This window comes from Eucalyptus grandis, chromosome 8 (genome assembly GCF_016545825.1).
Source record: "Eucalyptus grandis isolate ANBG69807.140 chromosome 8, ASM1654582v1, whole genome shotgun sequence".
Classification (NCBI taxonomy): domain Eukaryota; kingdom Viridiplantae; phylum Streptophyta; class Magnoliopsida; order Myrtales; family Myrtaceae; genus Eucalyptus; species Eucalyptus grandis.
The window spans coordinates 33,800,763-33,823,873 of NC_052619.1; the positions used below are offsets into that span (position 1 = coordinate 33,800,763).

General features: G+C 39.1%; 3 protein-coding genes across 4 annotated transcripts; 2 read left to right on the forward strand and 1 right to left on the reverse strand.

The window, feature by feature from the left end:
• Window positions 1–3,454: 3,454 nt before the first annotated feature.
• On the forward strand, window positions 3,455–5,974 carry LOC104414151 (cyclin-D-binding Myb-like transcription factor 1). 2 transcript variants are annotated; one of them, XM_039300958.1, is made up of 2 exons: window positions 3,455–3,614; window positions 3,698–5,974. In XM_039300958.1, the coding sequence occupies exon 2, from the start codon at window positions 4,162–4,164 to the stop codon at window positions 5,626–5,628; it is 1,467 nt and encodes a 488-aa protein (XP_039156892.1). In that variant the 5' UTR covers window positions 3,455–3,614; window positions 3,698–4,161; the 3' UTR covers window positions 5,629–5,974. The 2 variants fall into 2 exon arrangements, with proteins under 2 accessions (XP_039156892.1, XP_039156891.1); XM_039300957.1 differs by having other exon boundaries at window positions 3,704–5,974.
• Window positions 5,975–10,383: 4,409 nt separating this feature from the next.
• Window positions 10,384–15,730, forward strand: LOC104414152 (ribose-phosphate pyrophosphokinase 4). The gene is made up of 7 exons (XM_010025178.3): window positions 10,384–10,908; window positions 11,134–11,449; window positions 11,603–11,698; window positions 12,042–12,110; window positions 12,856–12,984; window positions 14,423–14,522; window positions 15,173–15,730. Exons 1-7 carry the CDS (start codon window positions 10,499–10,501, stop codon window positions 15,304–15,306), a joined length of 1,254 nt encoding a protein of 417 aa, XP_010023480.2. The 5' UTR covers window positions 10,384–10,498; the 3' UTR covers window positions 15,307–15,730.
• Window positions 15,731–17,968: 2,238 nt separating this feature from the next.
• Window positions 17,969–22,802, reverse strand: LOC104414153 (anthranilate phosphoribosyltransferase). Its single transcript, XM_010025179.3, has 10 exons — window positions 22,302–22,802; window positions 21,105–21,587; window positions 20,837–20,994; window positions 20,442–20,525; window positions 20,297–20,349; window positions 19,680–19,761; window positions 19,269–19,376; window positions 18,948–19,071; window positions 18,708–18,793; window positions 17,969–18,386 (listed from the first exon to the last, which is right to left on the reverse strand). The coding sequence occupies exons 1-10, from the start codon at window positions 22,672–22,674 to the stop codon at window positions 18,168–18,170; spliced, it is 1,770 nt and encodes a 589-aa protein (XP_010023481.2). The 5' UTR covers window positions 22,675–22,802; the 3' UTR covers window positions 17,969–18,167.
• Between the last annotated feature and the right edge of the window lie 309 nt (window positions 22,803–23,111).

Sequence of the window (23,111 nt, forward strand, 5' to 3'; positions counted from 1 at the left end):
GATATGGTCAATTTGGTTTTCCTCGATGACTTTATCGTGATAATCAATACGATATAACCCTTGAGGATTGAGGATTGGCAGGATTGTTTGAAACCTTAAAGGTAATATAACGTTAAACCCATTAAAGGGTAATATGACGTTAAACCCATCAATCCCATGAGGGGAGTGGGTCATCAACTCCACTAAAAAGGCGCACCTCGGGATTCCCAAGCCACCGAACATGCCATTGAATTAGGCTAGGGTTGAGGCTTTTGAGGAAATGAAACCAAGAAAGACCATGATGGAAAGAATTCATTTCTTTGCAAAATTTAAGAATGGGATGATGATATTTTGTGACAACAACAATTTTCATGTGTGGGGAAAATTCTTTGATATGCGAAAAATAGCCAAATTTGGAGAAGTCCTAATGGGGCTCTTAGAGTTCCTCGACCATTTGCTTTGAAACGATTAAGAGACACAAAAGTTTCAGCAAGAATCATGTGTGTAAAACAATTAAATGCGCAAACTTGATTGACAATGTGAGTGACTAAAGGATCTATTGTTTTTTGAGTATGTGGGAATATCACAAAGCCAAAGAATATGAGTAAGAAGACACAAGGTATTTGATTCCCAAATTTAGGTTCAAGGCTAAGGAAATGTTGTTCATGGAAATTATAAGGCATGGAATGAGAATTTCCATTAAGAATAACCTCAATTTTATCGGTAGGGATATTGAGGAATTGACTTAGAAGAGAAATTGGATTTTGACCAATAGGAGGAGTGATGAAAGAAGCTTTACCTAATCCAATGGCTTTTTGGAACTCCTCAATTGTAGGGATCAATTCATATTGATTAAACACGAAAGTGGAAGTCATGGGATTCCAAAAATGAACCGATGCTTTGACCATCGCAATACGTAAGCCTATGCCTTTTTCCACGTAGTCTTAATGTCTTGGGTCGAGATTCTCCCATAGAGTCTTGAGATTCCCAGGCATGGGGATCACGTCCACTTTGGGTTTAAACCTAAACCTAAAGAGGCACCATGATTAAAATATATTGTCGTTGAAATATAAAATGCATAATTAAAATATGGAGAGTAAAAAGATAAGAACGATAAAAGAAGAACAATATGTTACCCACCAAACACATGGCAAGCACAAATCACATGTCGCATGAAACAGTGAGGTTTCGATGCCTAAGGTGAGGGTACTAAAAAGGTTTCAATTCAAAGGATAAAAATAGTACCCCCATATCTTTATCAAAGGATAAAAAAGTTTAGGTCCCCATCCCAAAGGATAAAAATAATTTACCCACAACTACTATCGTCGGTCAGTGCTATCTTTATTAAGTGGGATGAGTGGGCTTATGTAAGTAATGGATTACCACGAGCATTCACTCGCAGATTCCACCCATAAACCTCCTAAGATCCTAGATTGTGCAATCGGGGTTTTAGACCGTAGTTGTGTGTGCGGTGTCATGCTAAAGCTTGTAAACATGCATTTAAATTTAAACATCCAGCACTTCAATATAAACCCTCATACATTCATACACTACAAGACCATTTAACACGAGGTTAGTGACTAACTTGATTTTCCACGAGACAGCCTAAGAAGCTTTTTGCAGAGGATGCTTTGTTTTATTGAATTTGCTTGGGTGGTTATAATTAAGGGGGAGAGCTCCCCTTTTATACAAGAAGTCTCCCATTACAACCGTTGATTGACTCTCGATCTAATGGATAAAATTACATCTCCCATCCTACTAATTACTGACATTTAATTCGAGAATGCTCTAGAACTCGATACAATTACCATCTCACCCATCCTAGGAATGTTCTAGAAACTCTAGGGTGGTTAGGATAAGATTTAAAATATGATAAAATTTATCATATCTTACATTTGTTGATTACTCAAAATAGGATAAAGTCGGATATAATGGGATAAATATTGAATAAAATTATCCTATGGAGAGGTGAGATAAAGACGGATAGAAATTTTGAATATCCATAATAAGAAAAAAATTTTTTTCTCATATAATAAATGTCTTAAATTAACAAATTAAAATTATATTTCAATATAAATAATATTTGAATTCTAATATAAGAAATTCAAAATAACAAAAAAATTAGTTTTTTAATTTAATCTTATTTTTATTTATATATTCGAATTTAATTATGTCTTATAATATAGATTCAATATATAAATTTATATCTTTCAATTACTGCTGTTGATTGCCCCTTATCAAGATGGTGGATAACTACTCTCCCCAACTACAATCTACCTTATTAAATGTAAGAGTACAATCTACCCATTAAATACAATAACTACCTTGAAAACAAATATACATTTCCCATACTGTTTCTAGGAGTATTTTACAATCCTCATGAAAATCCTGGAACCCAATACACTTCAAGTCTTGTCGATCATCTAGGCCATGGCCACAACGTTACACTACATTCACTTTCAGTTGGGTCTTGAATTCTCCAGTTTGTGACACTAGTGTTTAAGTGGAGTTGTGGCGATGGGCTCGCTAACTTTGGATATTCATTTTACGGATGATGCGAAGTAGCTGTAGTTTTTTTTTTTTTTTTTTTTTTGGTTTGACAAGTAGCTGTAGTTCAATCGAAATTTTTTGTAGCAGATGCGAGAGCATCTTATAATAGCGTCCAACTAAGCAAACTTGTACACATGAAAATGCCAAGTAAGTTCTTGTTTTCACCCTCCAAATCAAATAAGGTTAGAGCCTAGGCACCCTTCATGGGGAAAAAGAGATGAGATTTCCAAATAGTCAGCTCCATTTCATACCATATCTTCAACTGGGGAAATTACTGCCTTTTAAAAGGTATCTTGACCCCCCAAAAAAAGAAAAAGAAAGGTATGTTAGATATGTATTGCCTATTTTTCTTTCCTGAAACAATTTATAATTTTCATCTATTCTCTTCGAATTTCCTCAATAATTGTGAAAATATTTAAATAGGGTTTTGACATTTCAACTCTCATTTCCATTATTGAAATTACTTTATCAAGATTATTTAGTTAAAGAGTCTTGAAATAAACAGTTTTGAAAATTTCAATTCCAGTTTAGAATCTAAAGCTAATTACACCCGTATTTCTTACCAATAATTTTCCCTCTTATCTTGAACTTCAGTTTACTCTACATCATGAGCTTTTTAAGTTCAAAGTTTGTGTATCCACTTATTCGTTTATTAATTTCTATCAAAAAGTGAATAATTTATTTCCAATTTTACATTTATACGGAGGTATATTTTTTGTTAATTAAAATTTTCGATATCATCCTCTATATTACTTTCATGTTTATTTTGAATGAAATTGGGAAATTAAATTTTAAATGCAAATACGCATATAATTATTTTAATGCTCGTGGCTTGTTGCATTTTTTTTATTGGGTTAATTTTACACATAAATGTCTTTTTAATCCTTATAATATATGAAAAGAGGAAAAAGAGACTGAAATTGGAAAAACCCTAAAACACCTACGTTTCGTCTTCCGCACCGTACCGAGTTAAATCTCTGTCTCCGCCTCTCTCGTTTTCTACGGTCGTCCGCCGCCGCCGCCGCCGATCGCTTCTCGTCGCCCGGCCCAGCTCGCCTCCGAATCTCGCTCTCCATCATCTCGAGGTGACTCTGTGCGTCTAATGCGTCTGTAATCGCGGGGTCGCGTTCGCTTTTTATCCAGATTTTGTTTCGCCCTGAGTTGATAGATGCAGTGCTGGCGAGGGGTTGGATCGAAAGTTGGGGTGGCTGGCGCGAGGATGGGAGGGAAGAAGGAGAAGAGAGGGAGAAGAGAGGAGGATCGGATCGGTGTCGCGATGGGTGTGGATCGCCGTGAGGTCGACGCGGGCGATGGAGTCGAGAATGGTGATGATAAGGTCGATCGAGATAAGAAGAAGGGTAAGACGAAAAGGGAGGTTCTTGGGGATGGGAGTGAATTTGTAGCGGAATATGGGAAGGGTTCCGTTGGTGATGAGAACGAAGGGGGTCGCAGCGAGAAGAAGAAAAAGAAGAGGAAGCGAGAAGTAGGCCGGGACGAGAAGGAGCTCGAGAAGGCGGTGAAGAAGGGAAGTACACTTAGCGAGGGCAATGAACGCGGCGGAGGTAAGAGTGTCTCAGAGGTCCCCCAGATTGTCGAAGATGGAGATGGGCGCACGATGGTGACTTTGAAAACATGGAAGAAAGACTGCAGATCCAAACAAAGAAGAAAAAGAATAAGAAGCACAAAGATTTTAAGAAGATGGATGACGTAGATGCGGCTTTCTCAGCAACTAAGCATTTTGCAGACGACAGACATGAGGCGGGTGTTCAGGAGCAGAACAAGTCTTTGGTTAAGAACATCGAGGAAATAAAAGATACAGATGAAGGCGGTATAAGGAAGAAAAAGAAGAAAAAGGGGAGGAGGGATAGTGATCCTGTCGGGGATAACCAAAAGGAGGAGGAAGCAAGTAGATCTTCTGATGCGGAGATAGCGAAAAAGGATATTCGTGAGAAGGAGAGGAGAAAGAGAAAGAAACAGAAACGGATTGAGGAACAGGGTCATGTAGCAAGTGGAAATCTTGATAAGGAGTACATGGAATCTGAAGCTTTTACAAATGACAATATGGGGAGTGAAGAGAAGAAGCCAATAAAAGATAGGAAGCGCAAGAAGGACAAGGCTGCAAAAGGTGGTATTGAAGGAAAAGATCGAAAAAAGAAAGCAAAGAGAGTAAGTTTTGCTGAAAATGTTGAGTTTTTTCCTCCCTCAGATGGTCTGAGCGAGGAAGATAATAGCAAGGATGGAAACCTTGTGCGGGGTAAGAAATTCTCGAAAGAAGAAGATGAGCTAGTCAAAGAGGCTGTTTACAATTATATAGAAGCTCATAACTTAGGTGAAGATGGCTTGAAGATGGTACTTAACTGTGGAAGCCATCCCGAGGCCAGAAATTGTTGGAAGGAAATAGGCGCATATTTACCTTGGAGGCCTAATGAAAGCGTATATCATCGTGCTCATCTGCTATTTGAAAGAAGCGAGAATCGTACCTGGACTCCTGAAGAATGTGAGCTTGTTCGCAAGTTTCATGAGCAACATGGGTCAAATTGGAGGACGTTGGCTGATGCTCTTGGTAGACACAGGTTTCATGTGAAGGATACCTGGCGAAGAATAAAATTTCCATATAAGAAAGGACCTTGGTCCCAGGATGAGTACCAGCAACTATTTGATCTAGTAAACATGGACCTACGAATGAAAGCTGCTGAGGAGAGAAAGTCAAAGCATGGCATGCTTCTTGACAATATTGCCTGGGGGGCTATAAGTGACAATTTGGGCTCTCGCAATCATGCTGTTTGTTGTGAGAAGTGGTACAAGCAGTTAACATCTCCTATGGTAGCCGAAGGCACTTGGGCAGATACCGATGACTATCGGTTGCTCAATGCTCTTGTTGATCTGGATGCTTGCTCAATTGAAGATGTCGACTGGGACAAACTCATTGAGAATAGATCTGGGGATTTATGTCAAAAGCGGTGGAACCAAATGGTTAAATACATTGGCAGTTACTGGAGCAAGTCATTTCCTGAGCAGGTGGAAATTCTTTCAGAACGATATTGCCCTGATATGCTGGAAGCAAGGGAGATTTACGCTAACAAGCCTAAAGTTTTGTGACACCAACTTCCTTCGTGTGAGTAAAAGCTTTTTGAGCATTTTGAAGCCACCTAAATGATGTGATCTTGCGTCTTATGGTTTATCAAGTTCATCTTCTTAGCAGCACAGGGTGTTGCATTCTTTCCCTTCTGAATGTATTTTGCTTCGGGTATCCTTATCCTTATATTGAGATGAATTTTGCTTAGAGTAATGTAAATTATATGTTATATTCGAGTTTTGTTTTTGTCTCACCACAGGAGACAGAAGACTGAAGGTGTTCAATATAAATCAATGGGTTGAGAATGGAGGGAAACCATTATAAGATGATTGTTCTGCCGTTGTGCAATATCTTTTCTTGTCTGGTACATTCTTGCGTAGGCTCTAACCTTCCTTCAACTTATCGAACCAAATTTTCACTTCATTGGAACATCTCACTTGCATTACTCATTTTGTTCCTTTCTAAGTTTACTATCCGGAGCACAGAATGAAAAAGCACAGCAGGTCGTGTGGGAAAATAGCAGATGTCGCTAGCAGTTTCCATTCATCGATTAGATCAAAGTTATCTTTAAATTTGTTCCCTTAGTTTTCCAACTTTACAAATCAATTTCCACAGAAATCTATGGTCAAGGTATCTTCTGACAATGTGAAGTGGGTCATGTGTAGTTAGGAATCTGCCTCATTTAGTCACTTGCTCAATGATTTCTATTCCATGCTTGAGTGAATGCATAGGATTGTTAACTGTTCAGATGGCAAAGATGGTGAGTAGCCACCTTTTGTCTTGGCTTTTGCAGAGAAACTGTTGATAGTGTTCAGCTTCTCAGGTTACCCAAAAGCTACTAATGGTAGACTGCTTCTGTTCCTCAATTTTGGGAATGAATCGAGCGTCCTTGAAATGTTCTGGGTTCGATTCCAATTACTAGTACCGTGACCGTCGAACTCCCGCTTTCATCGTCTCTTTCAATGTCTTGTCATTCTTCCCCCACCTAAGTTGGCTGTATCAATTTCAACACACATGATCCGAACCGCTACCCTCTATATTTCTTATGGGCACAGGCATCTCAACTAAATCAGAGTCTTGTGGTTCTTCAATATTTGTACGTGGCCTTTTGTAATTAGGTGTTCATTTTGTATGAGCTTTTTAGTTTAATGTTTCTGCTTCTCGGGCATGGTTGCAGGTATGGTTCGTGGCCGAGGATTCTATTTTATAATCATTCAAAATCACTTATATATAGATCTATTTGCTTATATGATTTACATGCATTGTCTTTTTAGAAAAAAAAAAAAAAGAAGTAATTTGATGGATCGGATTTAGTATGATACTTAGCAAATCAATAATGATATCGATTGTTGCAATTTGCGGTGAGTGGCAGATTATTCAATTTGATACAATCTCGAATTGATTTATAAGTAACCTCTTGCAAATTTTACAATAAAGTTGACAATAATGTTTTAGAGTTATGATGTCAAAATGTTGAACTTTTCTTCATTTAGGTATTTATGGATCGCTATCTATGTTATTTACCAACGATAAACTGACCGTTGTGGCATGACGAACCTAACAAACAATTTGCAAATAATTGACCAACTTTTACTTGTAAAGAAATTCCAATTTTAACTTGAGCTAATTATCTAATCTTTTTCCCGTTTAGCTTCAGCTTCAATTACCAGCTCTTTGCACTCTTAATAAAAAATGTCAAAGACTATAAATTCTGATTCTTACTTATCTATCTATATAATTTGTAAAACTGTCTGCAATAATTAGAATGAAATATTTCCAATTATACTACATAATTTTCTTTTGCCATCAATTATACTATGAAGGTTTTTCTTTTTCTTATACCGCATGTGTAGTATTAGTTGAGAAGACTGAAATAAATATTCAATTACTGTTGTAACCCCTGTTAGCATTGCCATGTTTATTTAGAATTAATGACAAGCACGATTATATTATTTACAATGACAAAGTTAATTAATTCTTAAAAAAGTGATAAATAGCATATTCGTTAGTGTCAAGGAATATTGGAAAGTCATAATCCACTTGCGAATCTAGCGAAGAACTTTATGAAATCAATAAATGAAAATTTTATGCAATTGATTTCATTGGAATCTAAGTAAGCTAAGAACTAATTTATTTGACTTTTCATAAATAAAAATATAATAATACTTAAAATTACTAATTATTCCGACAATTACACTAGTAATTTAGTTAATTATACTACGTCAAAATTATATTTCTCCAATGGTACCCCCACGTGCTGTATTAGTTGATAAGTACAAAAAAGTATTCAATTTTCATTCATAATCTATGTTTCAGCGTCAAATATAGAAGAAACTCTGATTTTGTTGCTTAGGTATGACCTAGAGCGACAACACCAGCTTTGATTAATGACAATAAATATAATATTTTGTCAATTTAGTTCTCGCAAATCAATAATTTTGTCACATTTGGATTAATCAAAGGCAACAAAATTACGTATACGATTTTGTTTTGTGGCAAAAACTGTCATATTTTTCTTTTAACAAATTATCAGAAGAAATAGGCTATTAGACCCGAGGCCCTCTAGTGCCTCACGCCCACGATTGTGTCTGAGAGCGTGTGCACCACTTGTCGCACTTTCATTAGCGGCACTATGATCGACTACAGAATCACGCCATTTTCTTTTTAAGCCTTTTCGGAGTTCCTTCAATCATATTCTTTTTTACAACGCTCCAATAAGCGCTGGGAAGCGTCAACACTCCACCAACCAAACCAACTTTTCTTTTTTTGGATTATTCAATGCCTAGTGAAAAGACATAATCATGTAAGGAAAAAAGCCCAAAAGATCATGGGCGTTTTTAAGCCGATTTTTCGTTTGCTCCAGGGACGTCTTCGGTCAGCTTTGGGATTATTTGAGACCATATGGTAACTTAAGCTTTATTGGATCGGTGAAGCGCCTAAACTAAGCCTTTTGCAAGGATCGATTTTCTTAATGGCTCGCTCGCTCACTCAAATCATAGAGAAAGAAAATCCTAGAGAGAAACTCTTTGGAGAGAATGCTTTGTATTATTGAATTTGCTTGAGTGGTTATAAATGAGGGAAAGAGCTCCCTTTTTTATACAAGAAGTCTCTCGTTACAATAGTTGATCGACTCTCGATCTAATGGACAAAATGACATCTCCCCTCCCACTAGCTACTGACATTTAACTCAAGAATGCTCTAGAACTTGGTACAATTGTCATCTCGCCTATCCTAGTGAATGTTTAGAAAACTCTAGATGATTTTAGGCAGTCTTTCTCGATCAAGCGCCATCCCTCGATTAGAGGAAATCTCAAGATCGTGACATTCTCGCCCACCTATTTGAATGACGTCCTTGGCGCTCTCAATTTGCGGTGTTGGCTGTCATAAAGCCTGTTAATGGGATTATAGTTAGGTGTTTAGAAATAGGTTTTTATAGTAAGTGGGTATTATCAACTTTCTTATTGATTTGATCAAATAATAGATAAACAAAAGATAGGTTAGTTCTTAAGTTGACCTGATAATTGGCGATCGTTCCAAGGTTCTAAGCTAATTTCAGGACCAATTGATTTCCGATTTCAAAAGTTAGGAATCGATTCTGATATAGTAGATTCTAGATTCCTAATTTGAAACTTATTAGCCAATTTCCCCTAATTTAAACCATCAAATTTAATCAAGATCTCTTGCCTAAGGATTGTTTTTTCCATTTTCTCCTACATCACACATTATGATAGCTCCATCATTTTGAATAAATTATCTTGCTTATGAGTTACTTAAGATTTAATCAATTCATATTCTAGTTTTATCCGATTTTATCATAGGTTCAAAAAGGGTATTGGATTATGTACACACTTTACCACATCCAATGCATTTTGGACCAAGAAGATTGGATTTGACCATGAGGATGTGATTTTCTGAGAAAGAATCATACAAATAATTCCTAAACTTTGATTTAATGTTGTTCATAAATTTTAGTTCAACGTGAAATGTAATCCCTAAACATTCAATATAACTTATGAATTGTTAAATACTTTCATATGGTGTAGAGATCACATTGAATATTTACTAATAATTCAGAAATCATATCAGAAAAATTAAAACATATTAGATCAAAATTAAGGGATCACATTATACATAAATTTAAAATTTAGGGTTAATACCCTGAAAAACTCCAAACTGGTACACTTGTGACAAATTTATCCCAAACTATTTTTTTGATCACCAAAAACCCTAAATTGGTATACATTTGACAAATTTACCCAAAACTGGTATATTTGTAACAAATTTACCCTTTGTTAGTTTTTATTAAATTTTATTATCAAATTATTAAGTTAAATGACACGTGACAGTTGACCAGTATACCAATTTAAGATTTTATGCTCTGTTTGTCACAGTTTACAATTTTTGTGATTTTTTTTGTGATATTAATCCAATTTAGCAAATTGTATATTTGTCACAAATTTACCATTTTGGGGGTTTTTTTTACAGTCGAACAAATTAGTTTGGAGTAAATTTGTTATAAATATACAAGTTTAGGGTTTTTTTTATAGTAAGTCGGAGTAAATTTGTCACAAGTATATTAATTTGGAATTTTTATGGTCAAAAAAATAATTTGGGGTAAATTTGTTACACGTGTACCAGTTTAGGATTTTTTAAGGTATTAACTCTAAAATTTAAGGGCGGCATTGTATATTAAAATTAAGTTCATGGATCCGCGTGTTATGATACCATTTTTCAAATGAACCAGGGGTATTTTGGGAAGACTGCCATCTCAAATTCGCAATCTCCGCCGCCGCCGACAAGAATCCCATTAGAAGCGCTACCCGTAACCGCCGCCGCGCCGGATAAACAACAAAAGCACACGCACTCCTCGCAGCCGCCGTCGCTCTCGCACACATGGCAGCCGCGCCGCCGCTCCGAATTCCCCTCGCCAAGTCCCTCAAACCCACCTCCTTCTCCATGTCCTCCTCCTCCTCCTCCGCCTCCGCCTCCGCCTGGCGCGAGCCGTTTCCGAGCTACAAGCTCGGCTGCTCGTGCAGGTGCGAGGTCAAGAGCTTTGACCACCACCACCACTCCCAGAGCTGGACCACCGTCGATCGCTTCCCGGACCTCGATCCGATCACCATCCTGCCCGCCCCGTCGCGCTCCCTGGCCGGCCCTCCGGCGTCGGTGGCGGCGAGCGCCCGCGACTCGTCCGGCGAGAGCTCGAAGAAGGTGTGCCTGTTCTACTGCGCGGAGACGAAGCCGCTCGCGGAGCGGGTCGCCGCTCGATCCGACGCCATCGAGCTCCGCAGCATCAACTGGAGGTACGCATGTTCGAGGCTCGCCATCCAACGAGCAATTGAATCGATAAGAGTTCCTTTTTCGTCTCGCGCTTGTTGATCGGCATGCCGGAATTCGAGCAATGTCGGTTGATGGATTCGCGTAATGACGGAGATATGAACTCAGCAGAGTCTGGCCGGCAACGCTGCATCTCTCCGCCATTGTTGTTTGATTCAGGGTTTTGATTCGTTCCGTGTTGGTTTCTTCAGGAAGTTTGCTGATGGGTTCCCCGACCTGTTCATACACAATGCTCACGGAATTCGGGGACAGCACGTTGCCTTTCTGGCCTCTTTCAGCTCCCCGGGCGTGATCTTCGAGCAGCTCTCCATCATTTACGCATTGCCGAAGCTGTTCGTCTCTTCCTTCACCCTCGTGCTGCCCTTCTTCCCGACGGGCACTTCCGAGCGCATGGAGGACGAGGGCGACGTCGCGACGGCTTTTACCCTCGCCAGGATCTTGTCCAACGTCCCAATCTCGAGGGGCGGGCCTACTAACTTAGTGATCTTCGACATCCATGCCTTGCCGGTTCGTTTATAGTGGTGCATGTACCCTTTTTGCGTGCCAATGTCACAGAGCACGTGTGCATCCATGAGCACACTAAGCGGATCACACTTGATGCCATTCAATCTCTTCGTGCTGAATACCATTTTCCTTATTTTCTTTCATGGATCTTCACAGGAAAGATTTTACTTTGGAGATAACATTTTACCATGTTTCGAGAGTGGGATACCATTGCTTAAGAATCGTCTCCAGCAGCTTCCGGACTCTGACAATGTGAGACATCTATTTGTTGGCTCGGAAGATATGTACTTGTTTGTTATTCTTCTCGTCATGATGAATTTATCTACTTATGAAGATCATTTTTGTATTTATTTTATTAGGGAAATTGGGAGGTAACTATAGTATGTCTTTAGATCTAAACATTACTGTGTCTTGACTTAGAGTTGGCAGCATTACTCTTGCTGGTCTTTGTCATTTGGTGTTCATTTCTATGGTTTTAGACAATAGTGGCAAACATGAGATGAGTTACCTAATGTTCTAGTTTTAAGCTTCGCCCATACATTTTCTAACTATTCCTGTGATTTCTGACAATTTATGCTGGTTTATTGAGGACCAGATATCTATTGCTTTTCCGGATGATGGTTCATGGAAGAGGTTTCATAAGCAACTGCAGCATTTTCCAATGGTATGCATACATACTGCTAAATATAGTGAGGTTTCATATACCATATTTGTTTGTGTTTTCTATCATCAAGAAATTTATTGATAGACTCTTGATAGTATGCCGTGTCTTATTATCTCCTATTGAGAGTTACATGACAGGTATATGGTATTCTAAGTAGTGGAATATATTTAGCCACTTGGGCTACATATTTGATGTCTTCTAGATTTTTCTAACAAAGAAAATTTTTGTAATTGATAGTTTTTTGATCGGATGGAAATAGCATTAACAGAATCCCTGAATGGAACCAGTTTCTGGTTGTATGTGGACGTGGTCTTGTTAAGTTGACCAATAATTCTGACTGCAGTTGGATTATACTGTTTTGATCTCAATACAATCATGTTAGTTGGTTCTTTAGTTTGTATTGCCATGTGCTTACTGGTTTCATAGAGACAGCTGAATCATAGATTAAAGTTTCGTGCACAGAGGTGGAGTTAGTTATGTGTTTTCTTGAAGATAGGGAGGTTTGATCTTTACAATGTTTGATTGGTATTTATCATTTAATGGAAACAATTGGAAGTGGTGACTGCACCACAACTATTTCTCTTTGTTAATGATCTGGAAAGCTAGTATGAAACTTGTGAGAAACCACTATCTTCTTTATAAGATTACGAATGTGCTTCAGCTTCATCATGCCATTATCTCAGTGGAGTTATGCTTTTGTTTTATGTAAGTGATCATCATAAACCATTTAACCTTAAATTTTTAGATTGTATGCGCTAAAGTTCGGGAAGGTGACCGGCGAATAGTACGCCTTAAGGAGGGAAATCCCAAAGGACGTCATGTTGTCATTGTCGATGATTTGGTGCAGTCAGGTGGCACTCTAGTTGAATGCCAGGTACTTGTTTTTCCTTTTTTTTTTTTTTTTTTTGGCCCCTGGAACTTCTATTATGCAGTCTACTTCTTTGAAACATTCTTATTATCTAACTAAGGAAGTTGACTTGTGTGAGGTGCATGTTAGGTGTGGAATCTTGTATATAGCTCATAGTCCTTTAACACAGGTATTAAACTCATAGTGAATATATAGATAGGGAGAATAGCGAGTAGAGAATATCATAATTCTGTTTCTGGACTTGTAGTGAGCTTTTTCAAAGGATATGACAGGCATAGGTTTTGTTTTAATTAATCATGGGTTCAATTCTAGAGTAAGTCAGGTAAATTGCATTTGAAGTTGATCTGTACTTTGTTTCTTCTCCATCAATGAAATGGAGGAGATTGATAAGTATGAAATTAAGTGGCATATTAGGTCAGTTGCAGGGTAGGCTATTGGATGGTTACATGTTGTAGGCAAGCTGTCTTACAGTCTAATATTAATAAAGCAGGATAACCTGATCATATGCCAACCGGGTCCGGAAGTACTATTCCTTGTTAAGGATTGTACTCGTGAACAGTGACTAAGGTTTGAGGCTGATTCTTCATGTTAGTTATGCGGAAACTGATAAGTTTTTTAGAAGTGTTTGATTCAATATATTAGGAACTTATTAAGCGATTTTCAAAGACATCTTAAAAATATTTAGGCATCATACCCAAATCATTGCAAGCATCGCATCTTGGGGTTTTAAAAACATCACCGCTAAGAAAAGAATTGCATCACATGACTCAATAGCAAAGAATCCTAAAAGTTGAAGTAATAATGAAAGAATCAATGAAAAATCCATAGGAAGAGCATGTATTTGAAGATGCTACCAGATCCTACTCCAAGTTAACGTAAGTAAAGAACTCTTCAGGAAATTCAATATATCATTCAAAAAACTAAAAGTAATGTTTGATTCTATCAATTAGGAACAGAAACTTATTAAAATCCTAGTGGATCTCAAACTCTTCAATTAACAAGGAATATAACTCTAATTGTTATCTAAAGAGTAGATCCTCGGTACACATTATATGAGCATTGGAAGGTTGTTGCCACAACTCTCTATCATCAAAATCAACAAGTTCTTGCTACGTCTGCTTGAGTCAAGTAAATTTCATCTCATAGTGGTGGATTCTAATCAAAAGACAATGTACTGTACGTGCTACTGTGAGGAATTCTCCAATTCTGGGATTAGTAATCTAGTAAGGGGTCCTGCTTGAGGCAGATAAAACAGTAGGAAAATGAGTTGTGCTGTGTATCACCACATCACTGTGTTTCTCATGCCTCAACATGATTTCTGGTGATTTCTCCTTTTCTTTTTTAATTTATTTATTGCTTCTATGATTAAGTTTTCTCCGACTTCTTTGCATAAACCTGTTGGTTTCTTTTTGAATGGCTACTTAACTTACTTTAAACCTTCTAGAAATTGTTGGCTGCCCATGGAGCTGAAAAAATTAGTGCTTATGTGACACATGGGATTTTCCCCAAGAGGTCATGGGAGCGCTTTGAGCATGACAATGGAGGTAATATTTGCATTGATTCAGACATGTCATATCCTTGAAATGATAACCTCTGCTTTTCACACCAAATCTTTGTGTACATTGGTACCATTAGACATTCTTTTATTGCTGTGTATTTTCTTGCTGTTGTTCTTCATTGCTAGTAAGTTATTATCCTTGTTCCTAAATAAAATGACAATATCTGCAAGGACTACCTTCCCACTACATCAGATATGCAAGCTTCTGAAAAAAGGCTTTGAGACTGTCCTTTTTTCAGATTTCCCTATAGGACCTTTGAGCATTCTCTTGGTTTTAACTAATAAAATGTCAAAGTTCATGGTACCATCTCATGGGATACGGTTGTTATAAAGTATAATATTATATTTAGATTCAAGAAGAATCTGTTGCCTCTACATGACCTTGCTGTCTGCGTGGTGTGGGGGAAAATTGTCATTGAGGTGACTTGGTGAAAGAAGGTTTGCATCTCATGTATGGAATATGAATCTGGATGCATGTATCAAATTTTATTGTAGAAAATCAATATATAATTGAATATATTGGAATATCATATTTGATGTTTATTCTTATTAGTTGACTGGAACATCTTAATGTTCTGTCAAAAGTAGTTTTCTTGCCTCTGACTCTACTTTTTAATGTTCTGTCCACTTATCCAGGAAATCCAGAGAATGGCTTGACCTACTTTTGGATCACAGATTCATGCCCTCAAACTGTGAATGAAGTACTGAATAGACCACCATTTGAGGTTCTCAGCCTAGCTGGTTCTATAGCAGCTAGTCTGCTCATATAACAGAATCAGAATCTATGATCTGCTTCTTCTGCGGCTTAAAAAAAAAGAGAGACATTTCTGAGAGTAAGACCTGAGGTAGGAAGCTTTTAATTTAGCATGTATCTCCTTATTTAACCTCTCTTTTCCTGTATTTCCCCTCTATTCTTCTGTAAATTTTGCATAGGTGGGCCAATAATTTGGCTTCAAAGGAAAAATTCTTGCCTCTCAACTGAGGAAATGAGGCAGCCATGTAAGAGATGTCATCTTTGTAACTTCGGAATAACTGGTGAAGAGTACAGCAAGATGATTAGTTGATCATCTCTTCGTTTTTTTTTTTTTTTTTTTTTCGGGAATCAGGTTTAGATTTGATCGATGTGTACTGAAGCATCGAATCAGTAATAGTATTTATCGAGTGGCACGCATTTGCATTGATTTTTTTTTCAAATTGATATGGCTGTTATTGGGATTGCTATCGGCATTGGCGAGTGCAATAGTTATTGGGAATACTTAGCTCCCTTTGGGTGCCCCGCCATGGAGATACATTTGTCTCCGTTTTGGATTCCCTTACAGTAGGGAGGAAGACACCACTCTTAATGTGATCCTTCTCATTTGGATTCATCCAGCCTTTCAAGGTTTTTTTCGTTCGAAAAAGGGTTGCTGAATCAGATACGGATTTCCTACATGATCACAGAATGGTATTCGATTTTGAAGCTGGCTCAGGAATTGCACACGGAACAATGAGAATTCATCATGCTTTGTCAGGACATTGGCCTCCTGTTAACGAGTGTTAGGATTAATCTCTTATTACCATCGTCTGCACTGATGGATCCTTTGATAACATCATCAAAACTACTTGTTACGAAGAACATATCATTGGTTGCATCTAGACATGTAAATGTTGACTAATCTAGCTTATATTGAACTTGCTAATTTACTGATAAAAAAAAAAAAAAGGACAAACTTGCTATATTAGAGAATTCCTTGCCGGTCCATTTATGGTCCTTATCTCTGGCGTTCACTCTTGGGCGTAGACTAATGTGAACTAGAGAGAAAGGTCTTTGCTCGTGCTCCCTAGCCTTTAGGAAGTCTGAACTAACTGGACAGAGGTGGTTCATATTTATAGTAATTGCGCAATATATTTCCCATTATTATTTTTTTTCAGAATTGAATTCTTAAACTATATCTTTATGAGATATGTTCACTAAAAGCCTTAAAATTGATCACAAAGTGTAACTAAATCCTAAAATTTACAAAAAATACAATTAAGTCACAAAATTTATTAAATTGGTATAATCAAGTACCTCCGTTAACTCTATTCATTCACGCTAATAAAAAATGTTCACATGGCTATTTTAAATAACTTTTCTCCCAACATGGCGATGATGTGGATTAAATTTTTAATTTATTCAACCAAAATATTTATTGAATAAAATAAAAAAGTGTTTTAAAAAACAAAAAGGGAGAGAAGAGAAGAAGCTAAAGGCAAGGGCGGCAGGCCTTTGGCTGCAATCCTCGCCTTATGTTGATGATGGTTGTTGGCCCTAGCCAAGGCCTCAGCGACTCCCGCTAGCCCTCATCAAGCCCTTGCTGACCTTTTCAGCGATAAGGGCGGCGGCAGCAATGGCCTTTCCGATGACAATGAAGGAACTCCGAAAACAAGTCGTTCTTCATGAATTATGGAATCGAAAAATCTACAAAGTGCCCATTCCGTGTAGGCTATGGTGGGACTGGTGCTTAAAACCTCTATTTTTGGGACGAAGGTCGAGGTTCAATAGAATGACAAACGGTGGCCACAGGCGCTGCCTCGTCGATGCTCAACTGCTAGTGGGGTTTGCTCATCTAATTTTTCAAGTTTCTAATGGTCATATGATTGGACTTGACTCATCTAATTTTTCAAGTTTCTAATGGTCATATGATTGGACTTGAGTATGTCTTAAAATTGCTTCGTCTGAACTTTAGGACGTAAAATTCAGGGATATATTCCCAAGAGTGAGGGGAAAAAATTCTCTCTAATCGAGGGATAAGGCACGTAGACACGGATACGTTAAAATAAAGAATGCATCTAGATTGGGTATCGAGTTATTGGACTACCCCTGAAAAGTCCAGTCGGAAACTTGCTTCCTACCAGTTAGACATGTGCTTTGGACACTGTTGCAACATTGTTGTCAAGTCATTGCCAATGCGGCACTCAAATCATTTTTGTCCGGTTCTCTTAAGAAATGATCCCACATGAACAAACATATGGTTCAAGAAACATATCCGTCTTGAATCCTCGTCTTCTTGTTCACCTTAAGGCCCATTCAGTATCAGAGTCATGCTTCGATCCCGGGACCTATGAACAACGGGCCCGCGCACTTCCGCCACGCATCGATCTTGGTTAAAATAGTTCAACCAAATATCAGAACAAGTCACAAGTCCGCGAAGGTATTGGTCTCAAAACTGAAATGGCGTCAAAGCAATGTCGGAACTGAAACATAAGATTTGTGTTTCCCTTGAATAATGAACTTCCATCGTGTTGTGTGTTGGATCCAAAATTGCCAGCCCTGCCCTAAGAGGGCCAGAAAAATCACCTTCATCGACTCGCTGGAAGCGTATAGAATTTCTGCACGCAATTTGTATGCCGGAAGCCATCGCACAAGCACTTCATGCACTCGGCATTTTCTTTCTTACTTACGAAATCGACTTTCCCAGGAGTTCTGATCATTAAAAAATGACTTCTTCTGCTTATGCTTCGACTCCCAAGAAAGCATTGGGCAGAAAGAGAAGAAAATGAAAGTTGAACAATTTTTGACTTCATCTTCATTGCAAATTACAGTGGAGGGCGTAAGGCCGATGTAAAAAGTAAATGAAACAAAAGAGAGTGCGCGAACGCTTCTGTCTTACTACACTTTGTGGGAGATCTTGATGTAGTTTAGGAGTTTTTTTAGAGCCTTGCCGCTGTCGATGGCCTCTCTGGCTCTTTCCAGGGCCACAGAGATGTCTTCTGCTCCCTCGCATCCAAGCAGGTGATCCACCATTCCAGCATTCAAGACGATTCGATCATACGCAGGTCCTTTTTCTCCACGGAGAGCTGCTAAACCCAACTCTATGTTCCTGGAGATCTGCATTCACAAGCCATATAAATCAAGAAGTTCACTTGACATTCCCATTTCAGCGATAAACGTACATGCCACGTCAACATCAATTTGCATACCAAATGAATTATGTATTCAGTTGTTAAAAGCAAGTTATGTCGACACGAGGGATCCTCAATTCAAAACAAATTTCAGAAATAACGTCGTAGTTGAGAGACTGCAACCTCAGAGAGAAAGGAAAAATAAATAACAATATCCACCATATTTTGCTATCGATCTTCATGATTAAACATGTATAACCAGTAACCAAAATAAAACTCAGCATTACAATAGATTCAGAAAGATTACCGATCTGTCAGTTCTTGGGGTATCAGAGGGCTCAAAACCATAATCCTTAGCATTAACCTCGAGACTAAAGCTCTCCCGTGAAACCCCTACCAAAATGATTGGCCTGAGTGTTAGCACTGAAGTGAGAACATAAAATCTTGTTCCTCAATTGAAAATTTGAGACAGCTCCCAAATCTAAAAGAACATGTGGAATCAATAGAAAAGAGGCAAGTCTAACGGAGCCACTGAAATGGAACAGACCATCAACTTCAAGAGCAGATGCTGTGCTCAAGGAACGAAACCCTGAACAATAGTTCACAGGCAGCCCTTTCGACACACTAGCCGATCGCAATCTTGTTGTCATGGAAAGCGCTCCTTCCTCACCCTACAAAAGAGCACATGCAAAACCCTACTTACTTGACTCAGGTTGATGAGATCACTGACCTTAAATGAGCCTTAAGAATGATAAAGAAAGAACTATCTCTTGACTGGCATCATCCACTATCTAATTATCATCGGAAAGAATCCTCTAATAATAATGTGGGCGTGCAGAAGTAACTTAAAAAGAAATGCATCCCTAACCTTGACCACCAAGCCAGATTGAATGCCTCTTCTCCTCATAAGCATGAGCAAAGGCTCTTCATAACCTTCATGATAGAAACCAGCAACAATTGCTTCCCTTCCAGTAGCCTGTAAGAAGGAAATATTTAGTACTTTCTGGCCAGTAATCTTGTATAAAAAGATTTGCTAAAAGTAAGGCAGTTGAATGAATATGTCTATTTTGATGCACAAATAACACATAATTTTCCTGCAAGAATACTAAAATAACTTCTCCTATAAAATATATTTTTTAGGGAGAATCTCAAAGCATCCATACCAGCTGTGGACCGTAGAAGTGGATAACTGATTTTTCTTTTGCTTGAAATGTTATTTGAGAACTAAAAAACGCAAACAGGACACCACGAGCTCAGTCAAGGACTGCTTAGTTCTTACCCTCACATACTGCTGGACCTTCTCACTTGTGGCAAGTGGGGGGCGCTTTTTTATATGCTCTCTCAAACCAATTAATGAATATCTGCAGCTCAAAGATATTGAAGTCAGAGTATACACTTTTCCAGTGTAAGTGAACTACATGGGATCTTTCACATATCAGATTGCATTTTTTGGCAAAAAGAATAATACGAGTTATACAGCTTAAAAGCGAAAAAAGGCAGGACATCAACATGTAGTGGGTGTAATGATCCATGTTGAAAGGAAAGGAATCAAAAGCATGTCCAGTACCCTGGCCCATGCACAAATGAAACTACAATATGCTGAGGAGGCATCATAGTAACAAATGAAACTTGCGTCTGGTCATGCTTCTTCTTACCTTGTCAATGTTCCCTTGGACGTTATAAACATATCATATTGTTGCTCATAAACTGGAGCACATACAGAATCATACAAGCCATTCATATATGGGTCCAAGAATGCAGAGTCCTATAAAAGTGCTGAAGGGAAAAGAACAGAAAATCCTAAGAACCATGAGGTATATGAACCTCACTGACATTCTGATCACATAAGCTATCCTTAAGAATGACTAAAGTAAAAGAAGATACTGTAAAACATACAGAGACGGTCGAGCTTCACGTTGACTAATGTATGCGAAACCAGCCTCTTCATCCTGAAATTTCATAATATAAGGTTTAGTTAAATGGAAGAAGAAGCAAAGACATAGCAATGATTCTGCAGTTACAGTCTAAGGACAACAGTTACCTCTAGAAGTGCTTTTGCCTGCAAAGTGGATAAACTTGTATTTGCACCCATGAACTTCAACATTTGCTCTTCCGTTATTCCTCCCTTCATATGCAAAGAACTTTGAGTGATTCCAAGCAGAAGAAAGGCCAACAACATCACAAACAAAAATACAAAGCATCCAAGAAACTGCATTCCAATAATTTAAAAAAAACTAGCTAGGAGTCAATGTTCCAGAATAAGGGCTCTTGTCAACATTATTATCATGCTGCTTTTTTATTTCAAAGCAACCTTCAAGTAAATTCTTCAAACACAGACTTCCCCTGATGGTAAATCAGCTTTACAATTATTATTCAACTTTCGCAAAAGCAGATTCCAAGACATAGGTGACAAATATACTTGTACAAGTAACCAACCTTAGGTGGCATCCATTCTACACCATGAAGCAAGCAAGATTCACCATAACACGATCTAACAGCAGCCACGAACAGCGTGTTCCTAAAGTAACGGGTGTTTCCATCATAAGGCTCACCATAATGAGTCAAAGATCTCACATCAGCAACAGGAGGAGGACCTGCCCAGTTTGATTGAATGCATTCACCATTATAAACCATGAATATCAATTGGAAACATCTAACTACTATTGTTCCAACAATTGATAAATAATCAAGCTAAATCATGTACCAAGTTCATCATCAAATGCAAGGCAGTATGCTTTTAACTCACGATCTGTTTCTCTGTTCATACGTTGACCTATTAAAAATGCCGAAAGCAAGGACTCACTTACTCCTTCAGATAAATTATCTTTTATTTTTAGGGGAAGAACATCTTTCAGAACACCTTGGACTTCCTCATATCCAAGATGCCCCCCTGCCAAAATTTCTCTGAGAGCACCAACCAATCTCATTTCACTAGTATCATTGCCAGTGTAATGGGGTCCAATTGAACTTCCCACGCCCAGTATAGAACCTTCAGGATCTGCTATAAAAATCAGATCAGGAGGTAGCACTCGAACTAACATTGGCCAGAATGTGTTCATTGCACGCGTTTCCCCTTCACTCCACTGGGTTGCCTCAGGAAATGAATTGGCACGTATCGTCATAGCTGCAAAGAATGCCCCCATCTGTGCTTTGGACACTTGTTCTTCATTTTTAAGTTCTCCTTTGGCTGACAATGCATTAAAAAATGACAATAAGCAGCTACAGGTGATGATATGTAATTTATATGAAAGTAATTCTCCCCGAAATTGTACTAGATTTCTCCACATAGATAGGAACCATTTTCCTTTTTATGTGACATGATGATAAGGGAAACAATCACTAACGGTCTTCTAAACCAAAAGAATATGCACTAATGATAGGCATGAAAACTCACCATCCCAAGATCTGACAGGCTTTTGAGGAGTTAAAAATCCAACATTTAGCATGTCATTTCAAAAAACACATGGAGGGCGAGAGATAGCAAAAGGGATATCAGTTGCTCATAGGAAACCAGCCTCCAGTCCAGGGCAAGAACCCAGCATGCAGGCCTTACCCTGGCTATCAAAATGTACGTTGACTTGGGTAAAAGAAACAGACTGATTTGATCACCTCCCTGAAATCCTTTGCCTTAGTAATAACAAATTATGATACTACTCAATAATCTAAAAACAAAACACGAAAATCACCTTAAATACGGCTAACTCAGTGAAAGAAGCCAGTCACTTTAGGATGAGTTACGAAAAGACAAAAATCTGCATCCAGTCTAGACTCCAGATAACCACGATTCATTCAGACAGCTTAATCCATCCATCACCGTCAAGAACACTCCAATCATCGAAAGCAGACCATGCATGCAACCCGAATTCAACGGAAAATCACCACGAATGCGGGAGCCGCTGACCTGATCTCAGGATGGTGTCCAGGACCTTGAAAGCCTGGTCCTCGCTCAGCGGCCTGGTCTGCGTCGGGCCGGTGCAGACCCTCGCCTGGGCCTCGAGCACCGCCTGGTTCGGCTTCCGGAGCCTCGCGTCCCGGTACGAAGGAGAGAGGGAAGGATTCCGGACCTCCGAATCCGGGAGCTCCGAGTGACCGATCGTCGCCGAGCCCGCCGAGGCCGTGGCCGCGGCCGCCAGACGGCGAGGGCACGACCACCCCCGCCACCAGTCGCGGCGGGCGGCGGGGAACGCGGCGGGCGGCGAGGGGCGCGGGGTGGCGGCGGCGGCGGCCGGAGAGGCCGGGGAGAGGGAGAGGTGAGGGCCGAGGAGAGCTTTCATGGCGGCTCGGCTTGGCGCGGCCGGAGGGAGATGCTCTGGATCGACCGTTGAGGAAGGACGAAGGAGGAAGAGGAGAAAGTCGAGGTTGGCGGCGGTGACCTGAAACGGTTCTTCGAGGGAGCCGAGGCTGCGTGGGCCGTTGACAGGAGTGATGGGCCACGTGGCGGGTTTTGATTGGGGAAGCCGTAGCGCACGCTGTGCTTAGTGGAGCAGGGGATCCCTACTCCCCATCCTGTTGACATAATAAAAAGCCTTTTGCTTTTTCTTTTGCTTTTTGTTTTTAATAATTTAAAAAAACGTTTTGCTCTTTTCGTGCCTTTTAAGCAATTACCGTTAAAAGTAGGGTTGCGCTCGTCAAGAGTTTTCCCACGTTGCCCGATTCGTCCAGATCGGACGGCCGGATCTTAAAAGATCTTAACTGTTAATCGCGGCCCTTC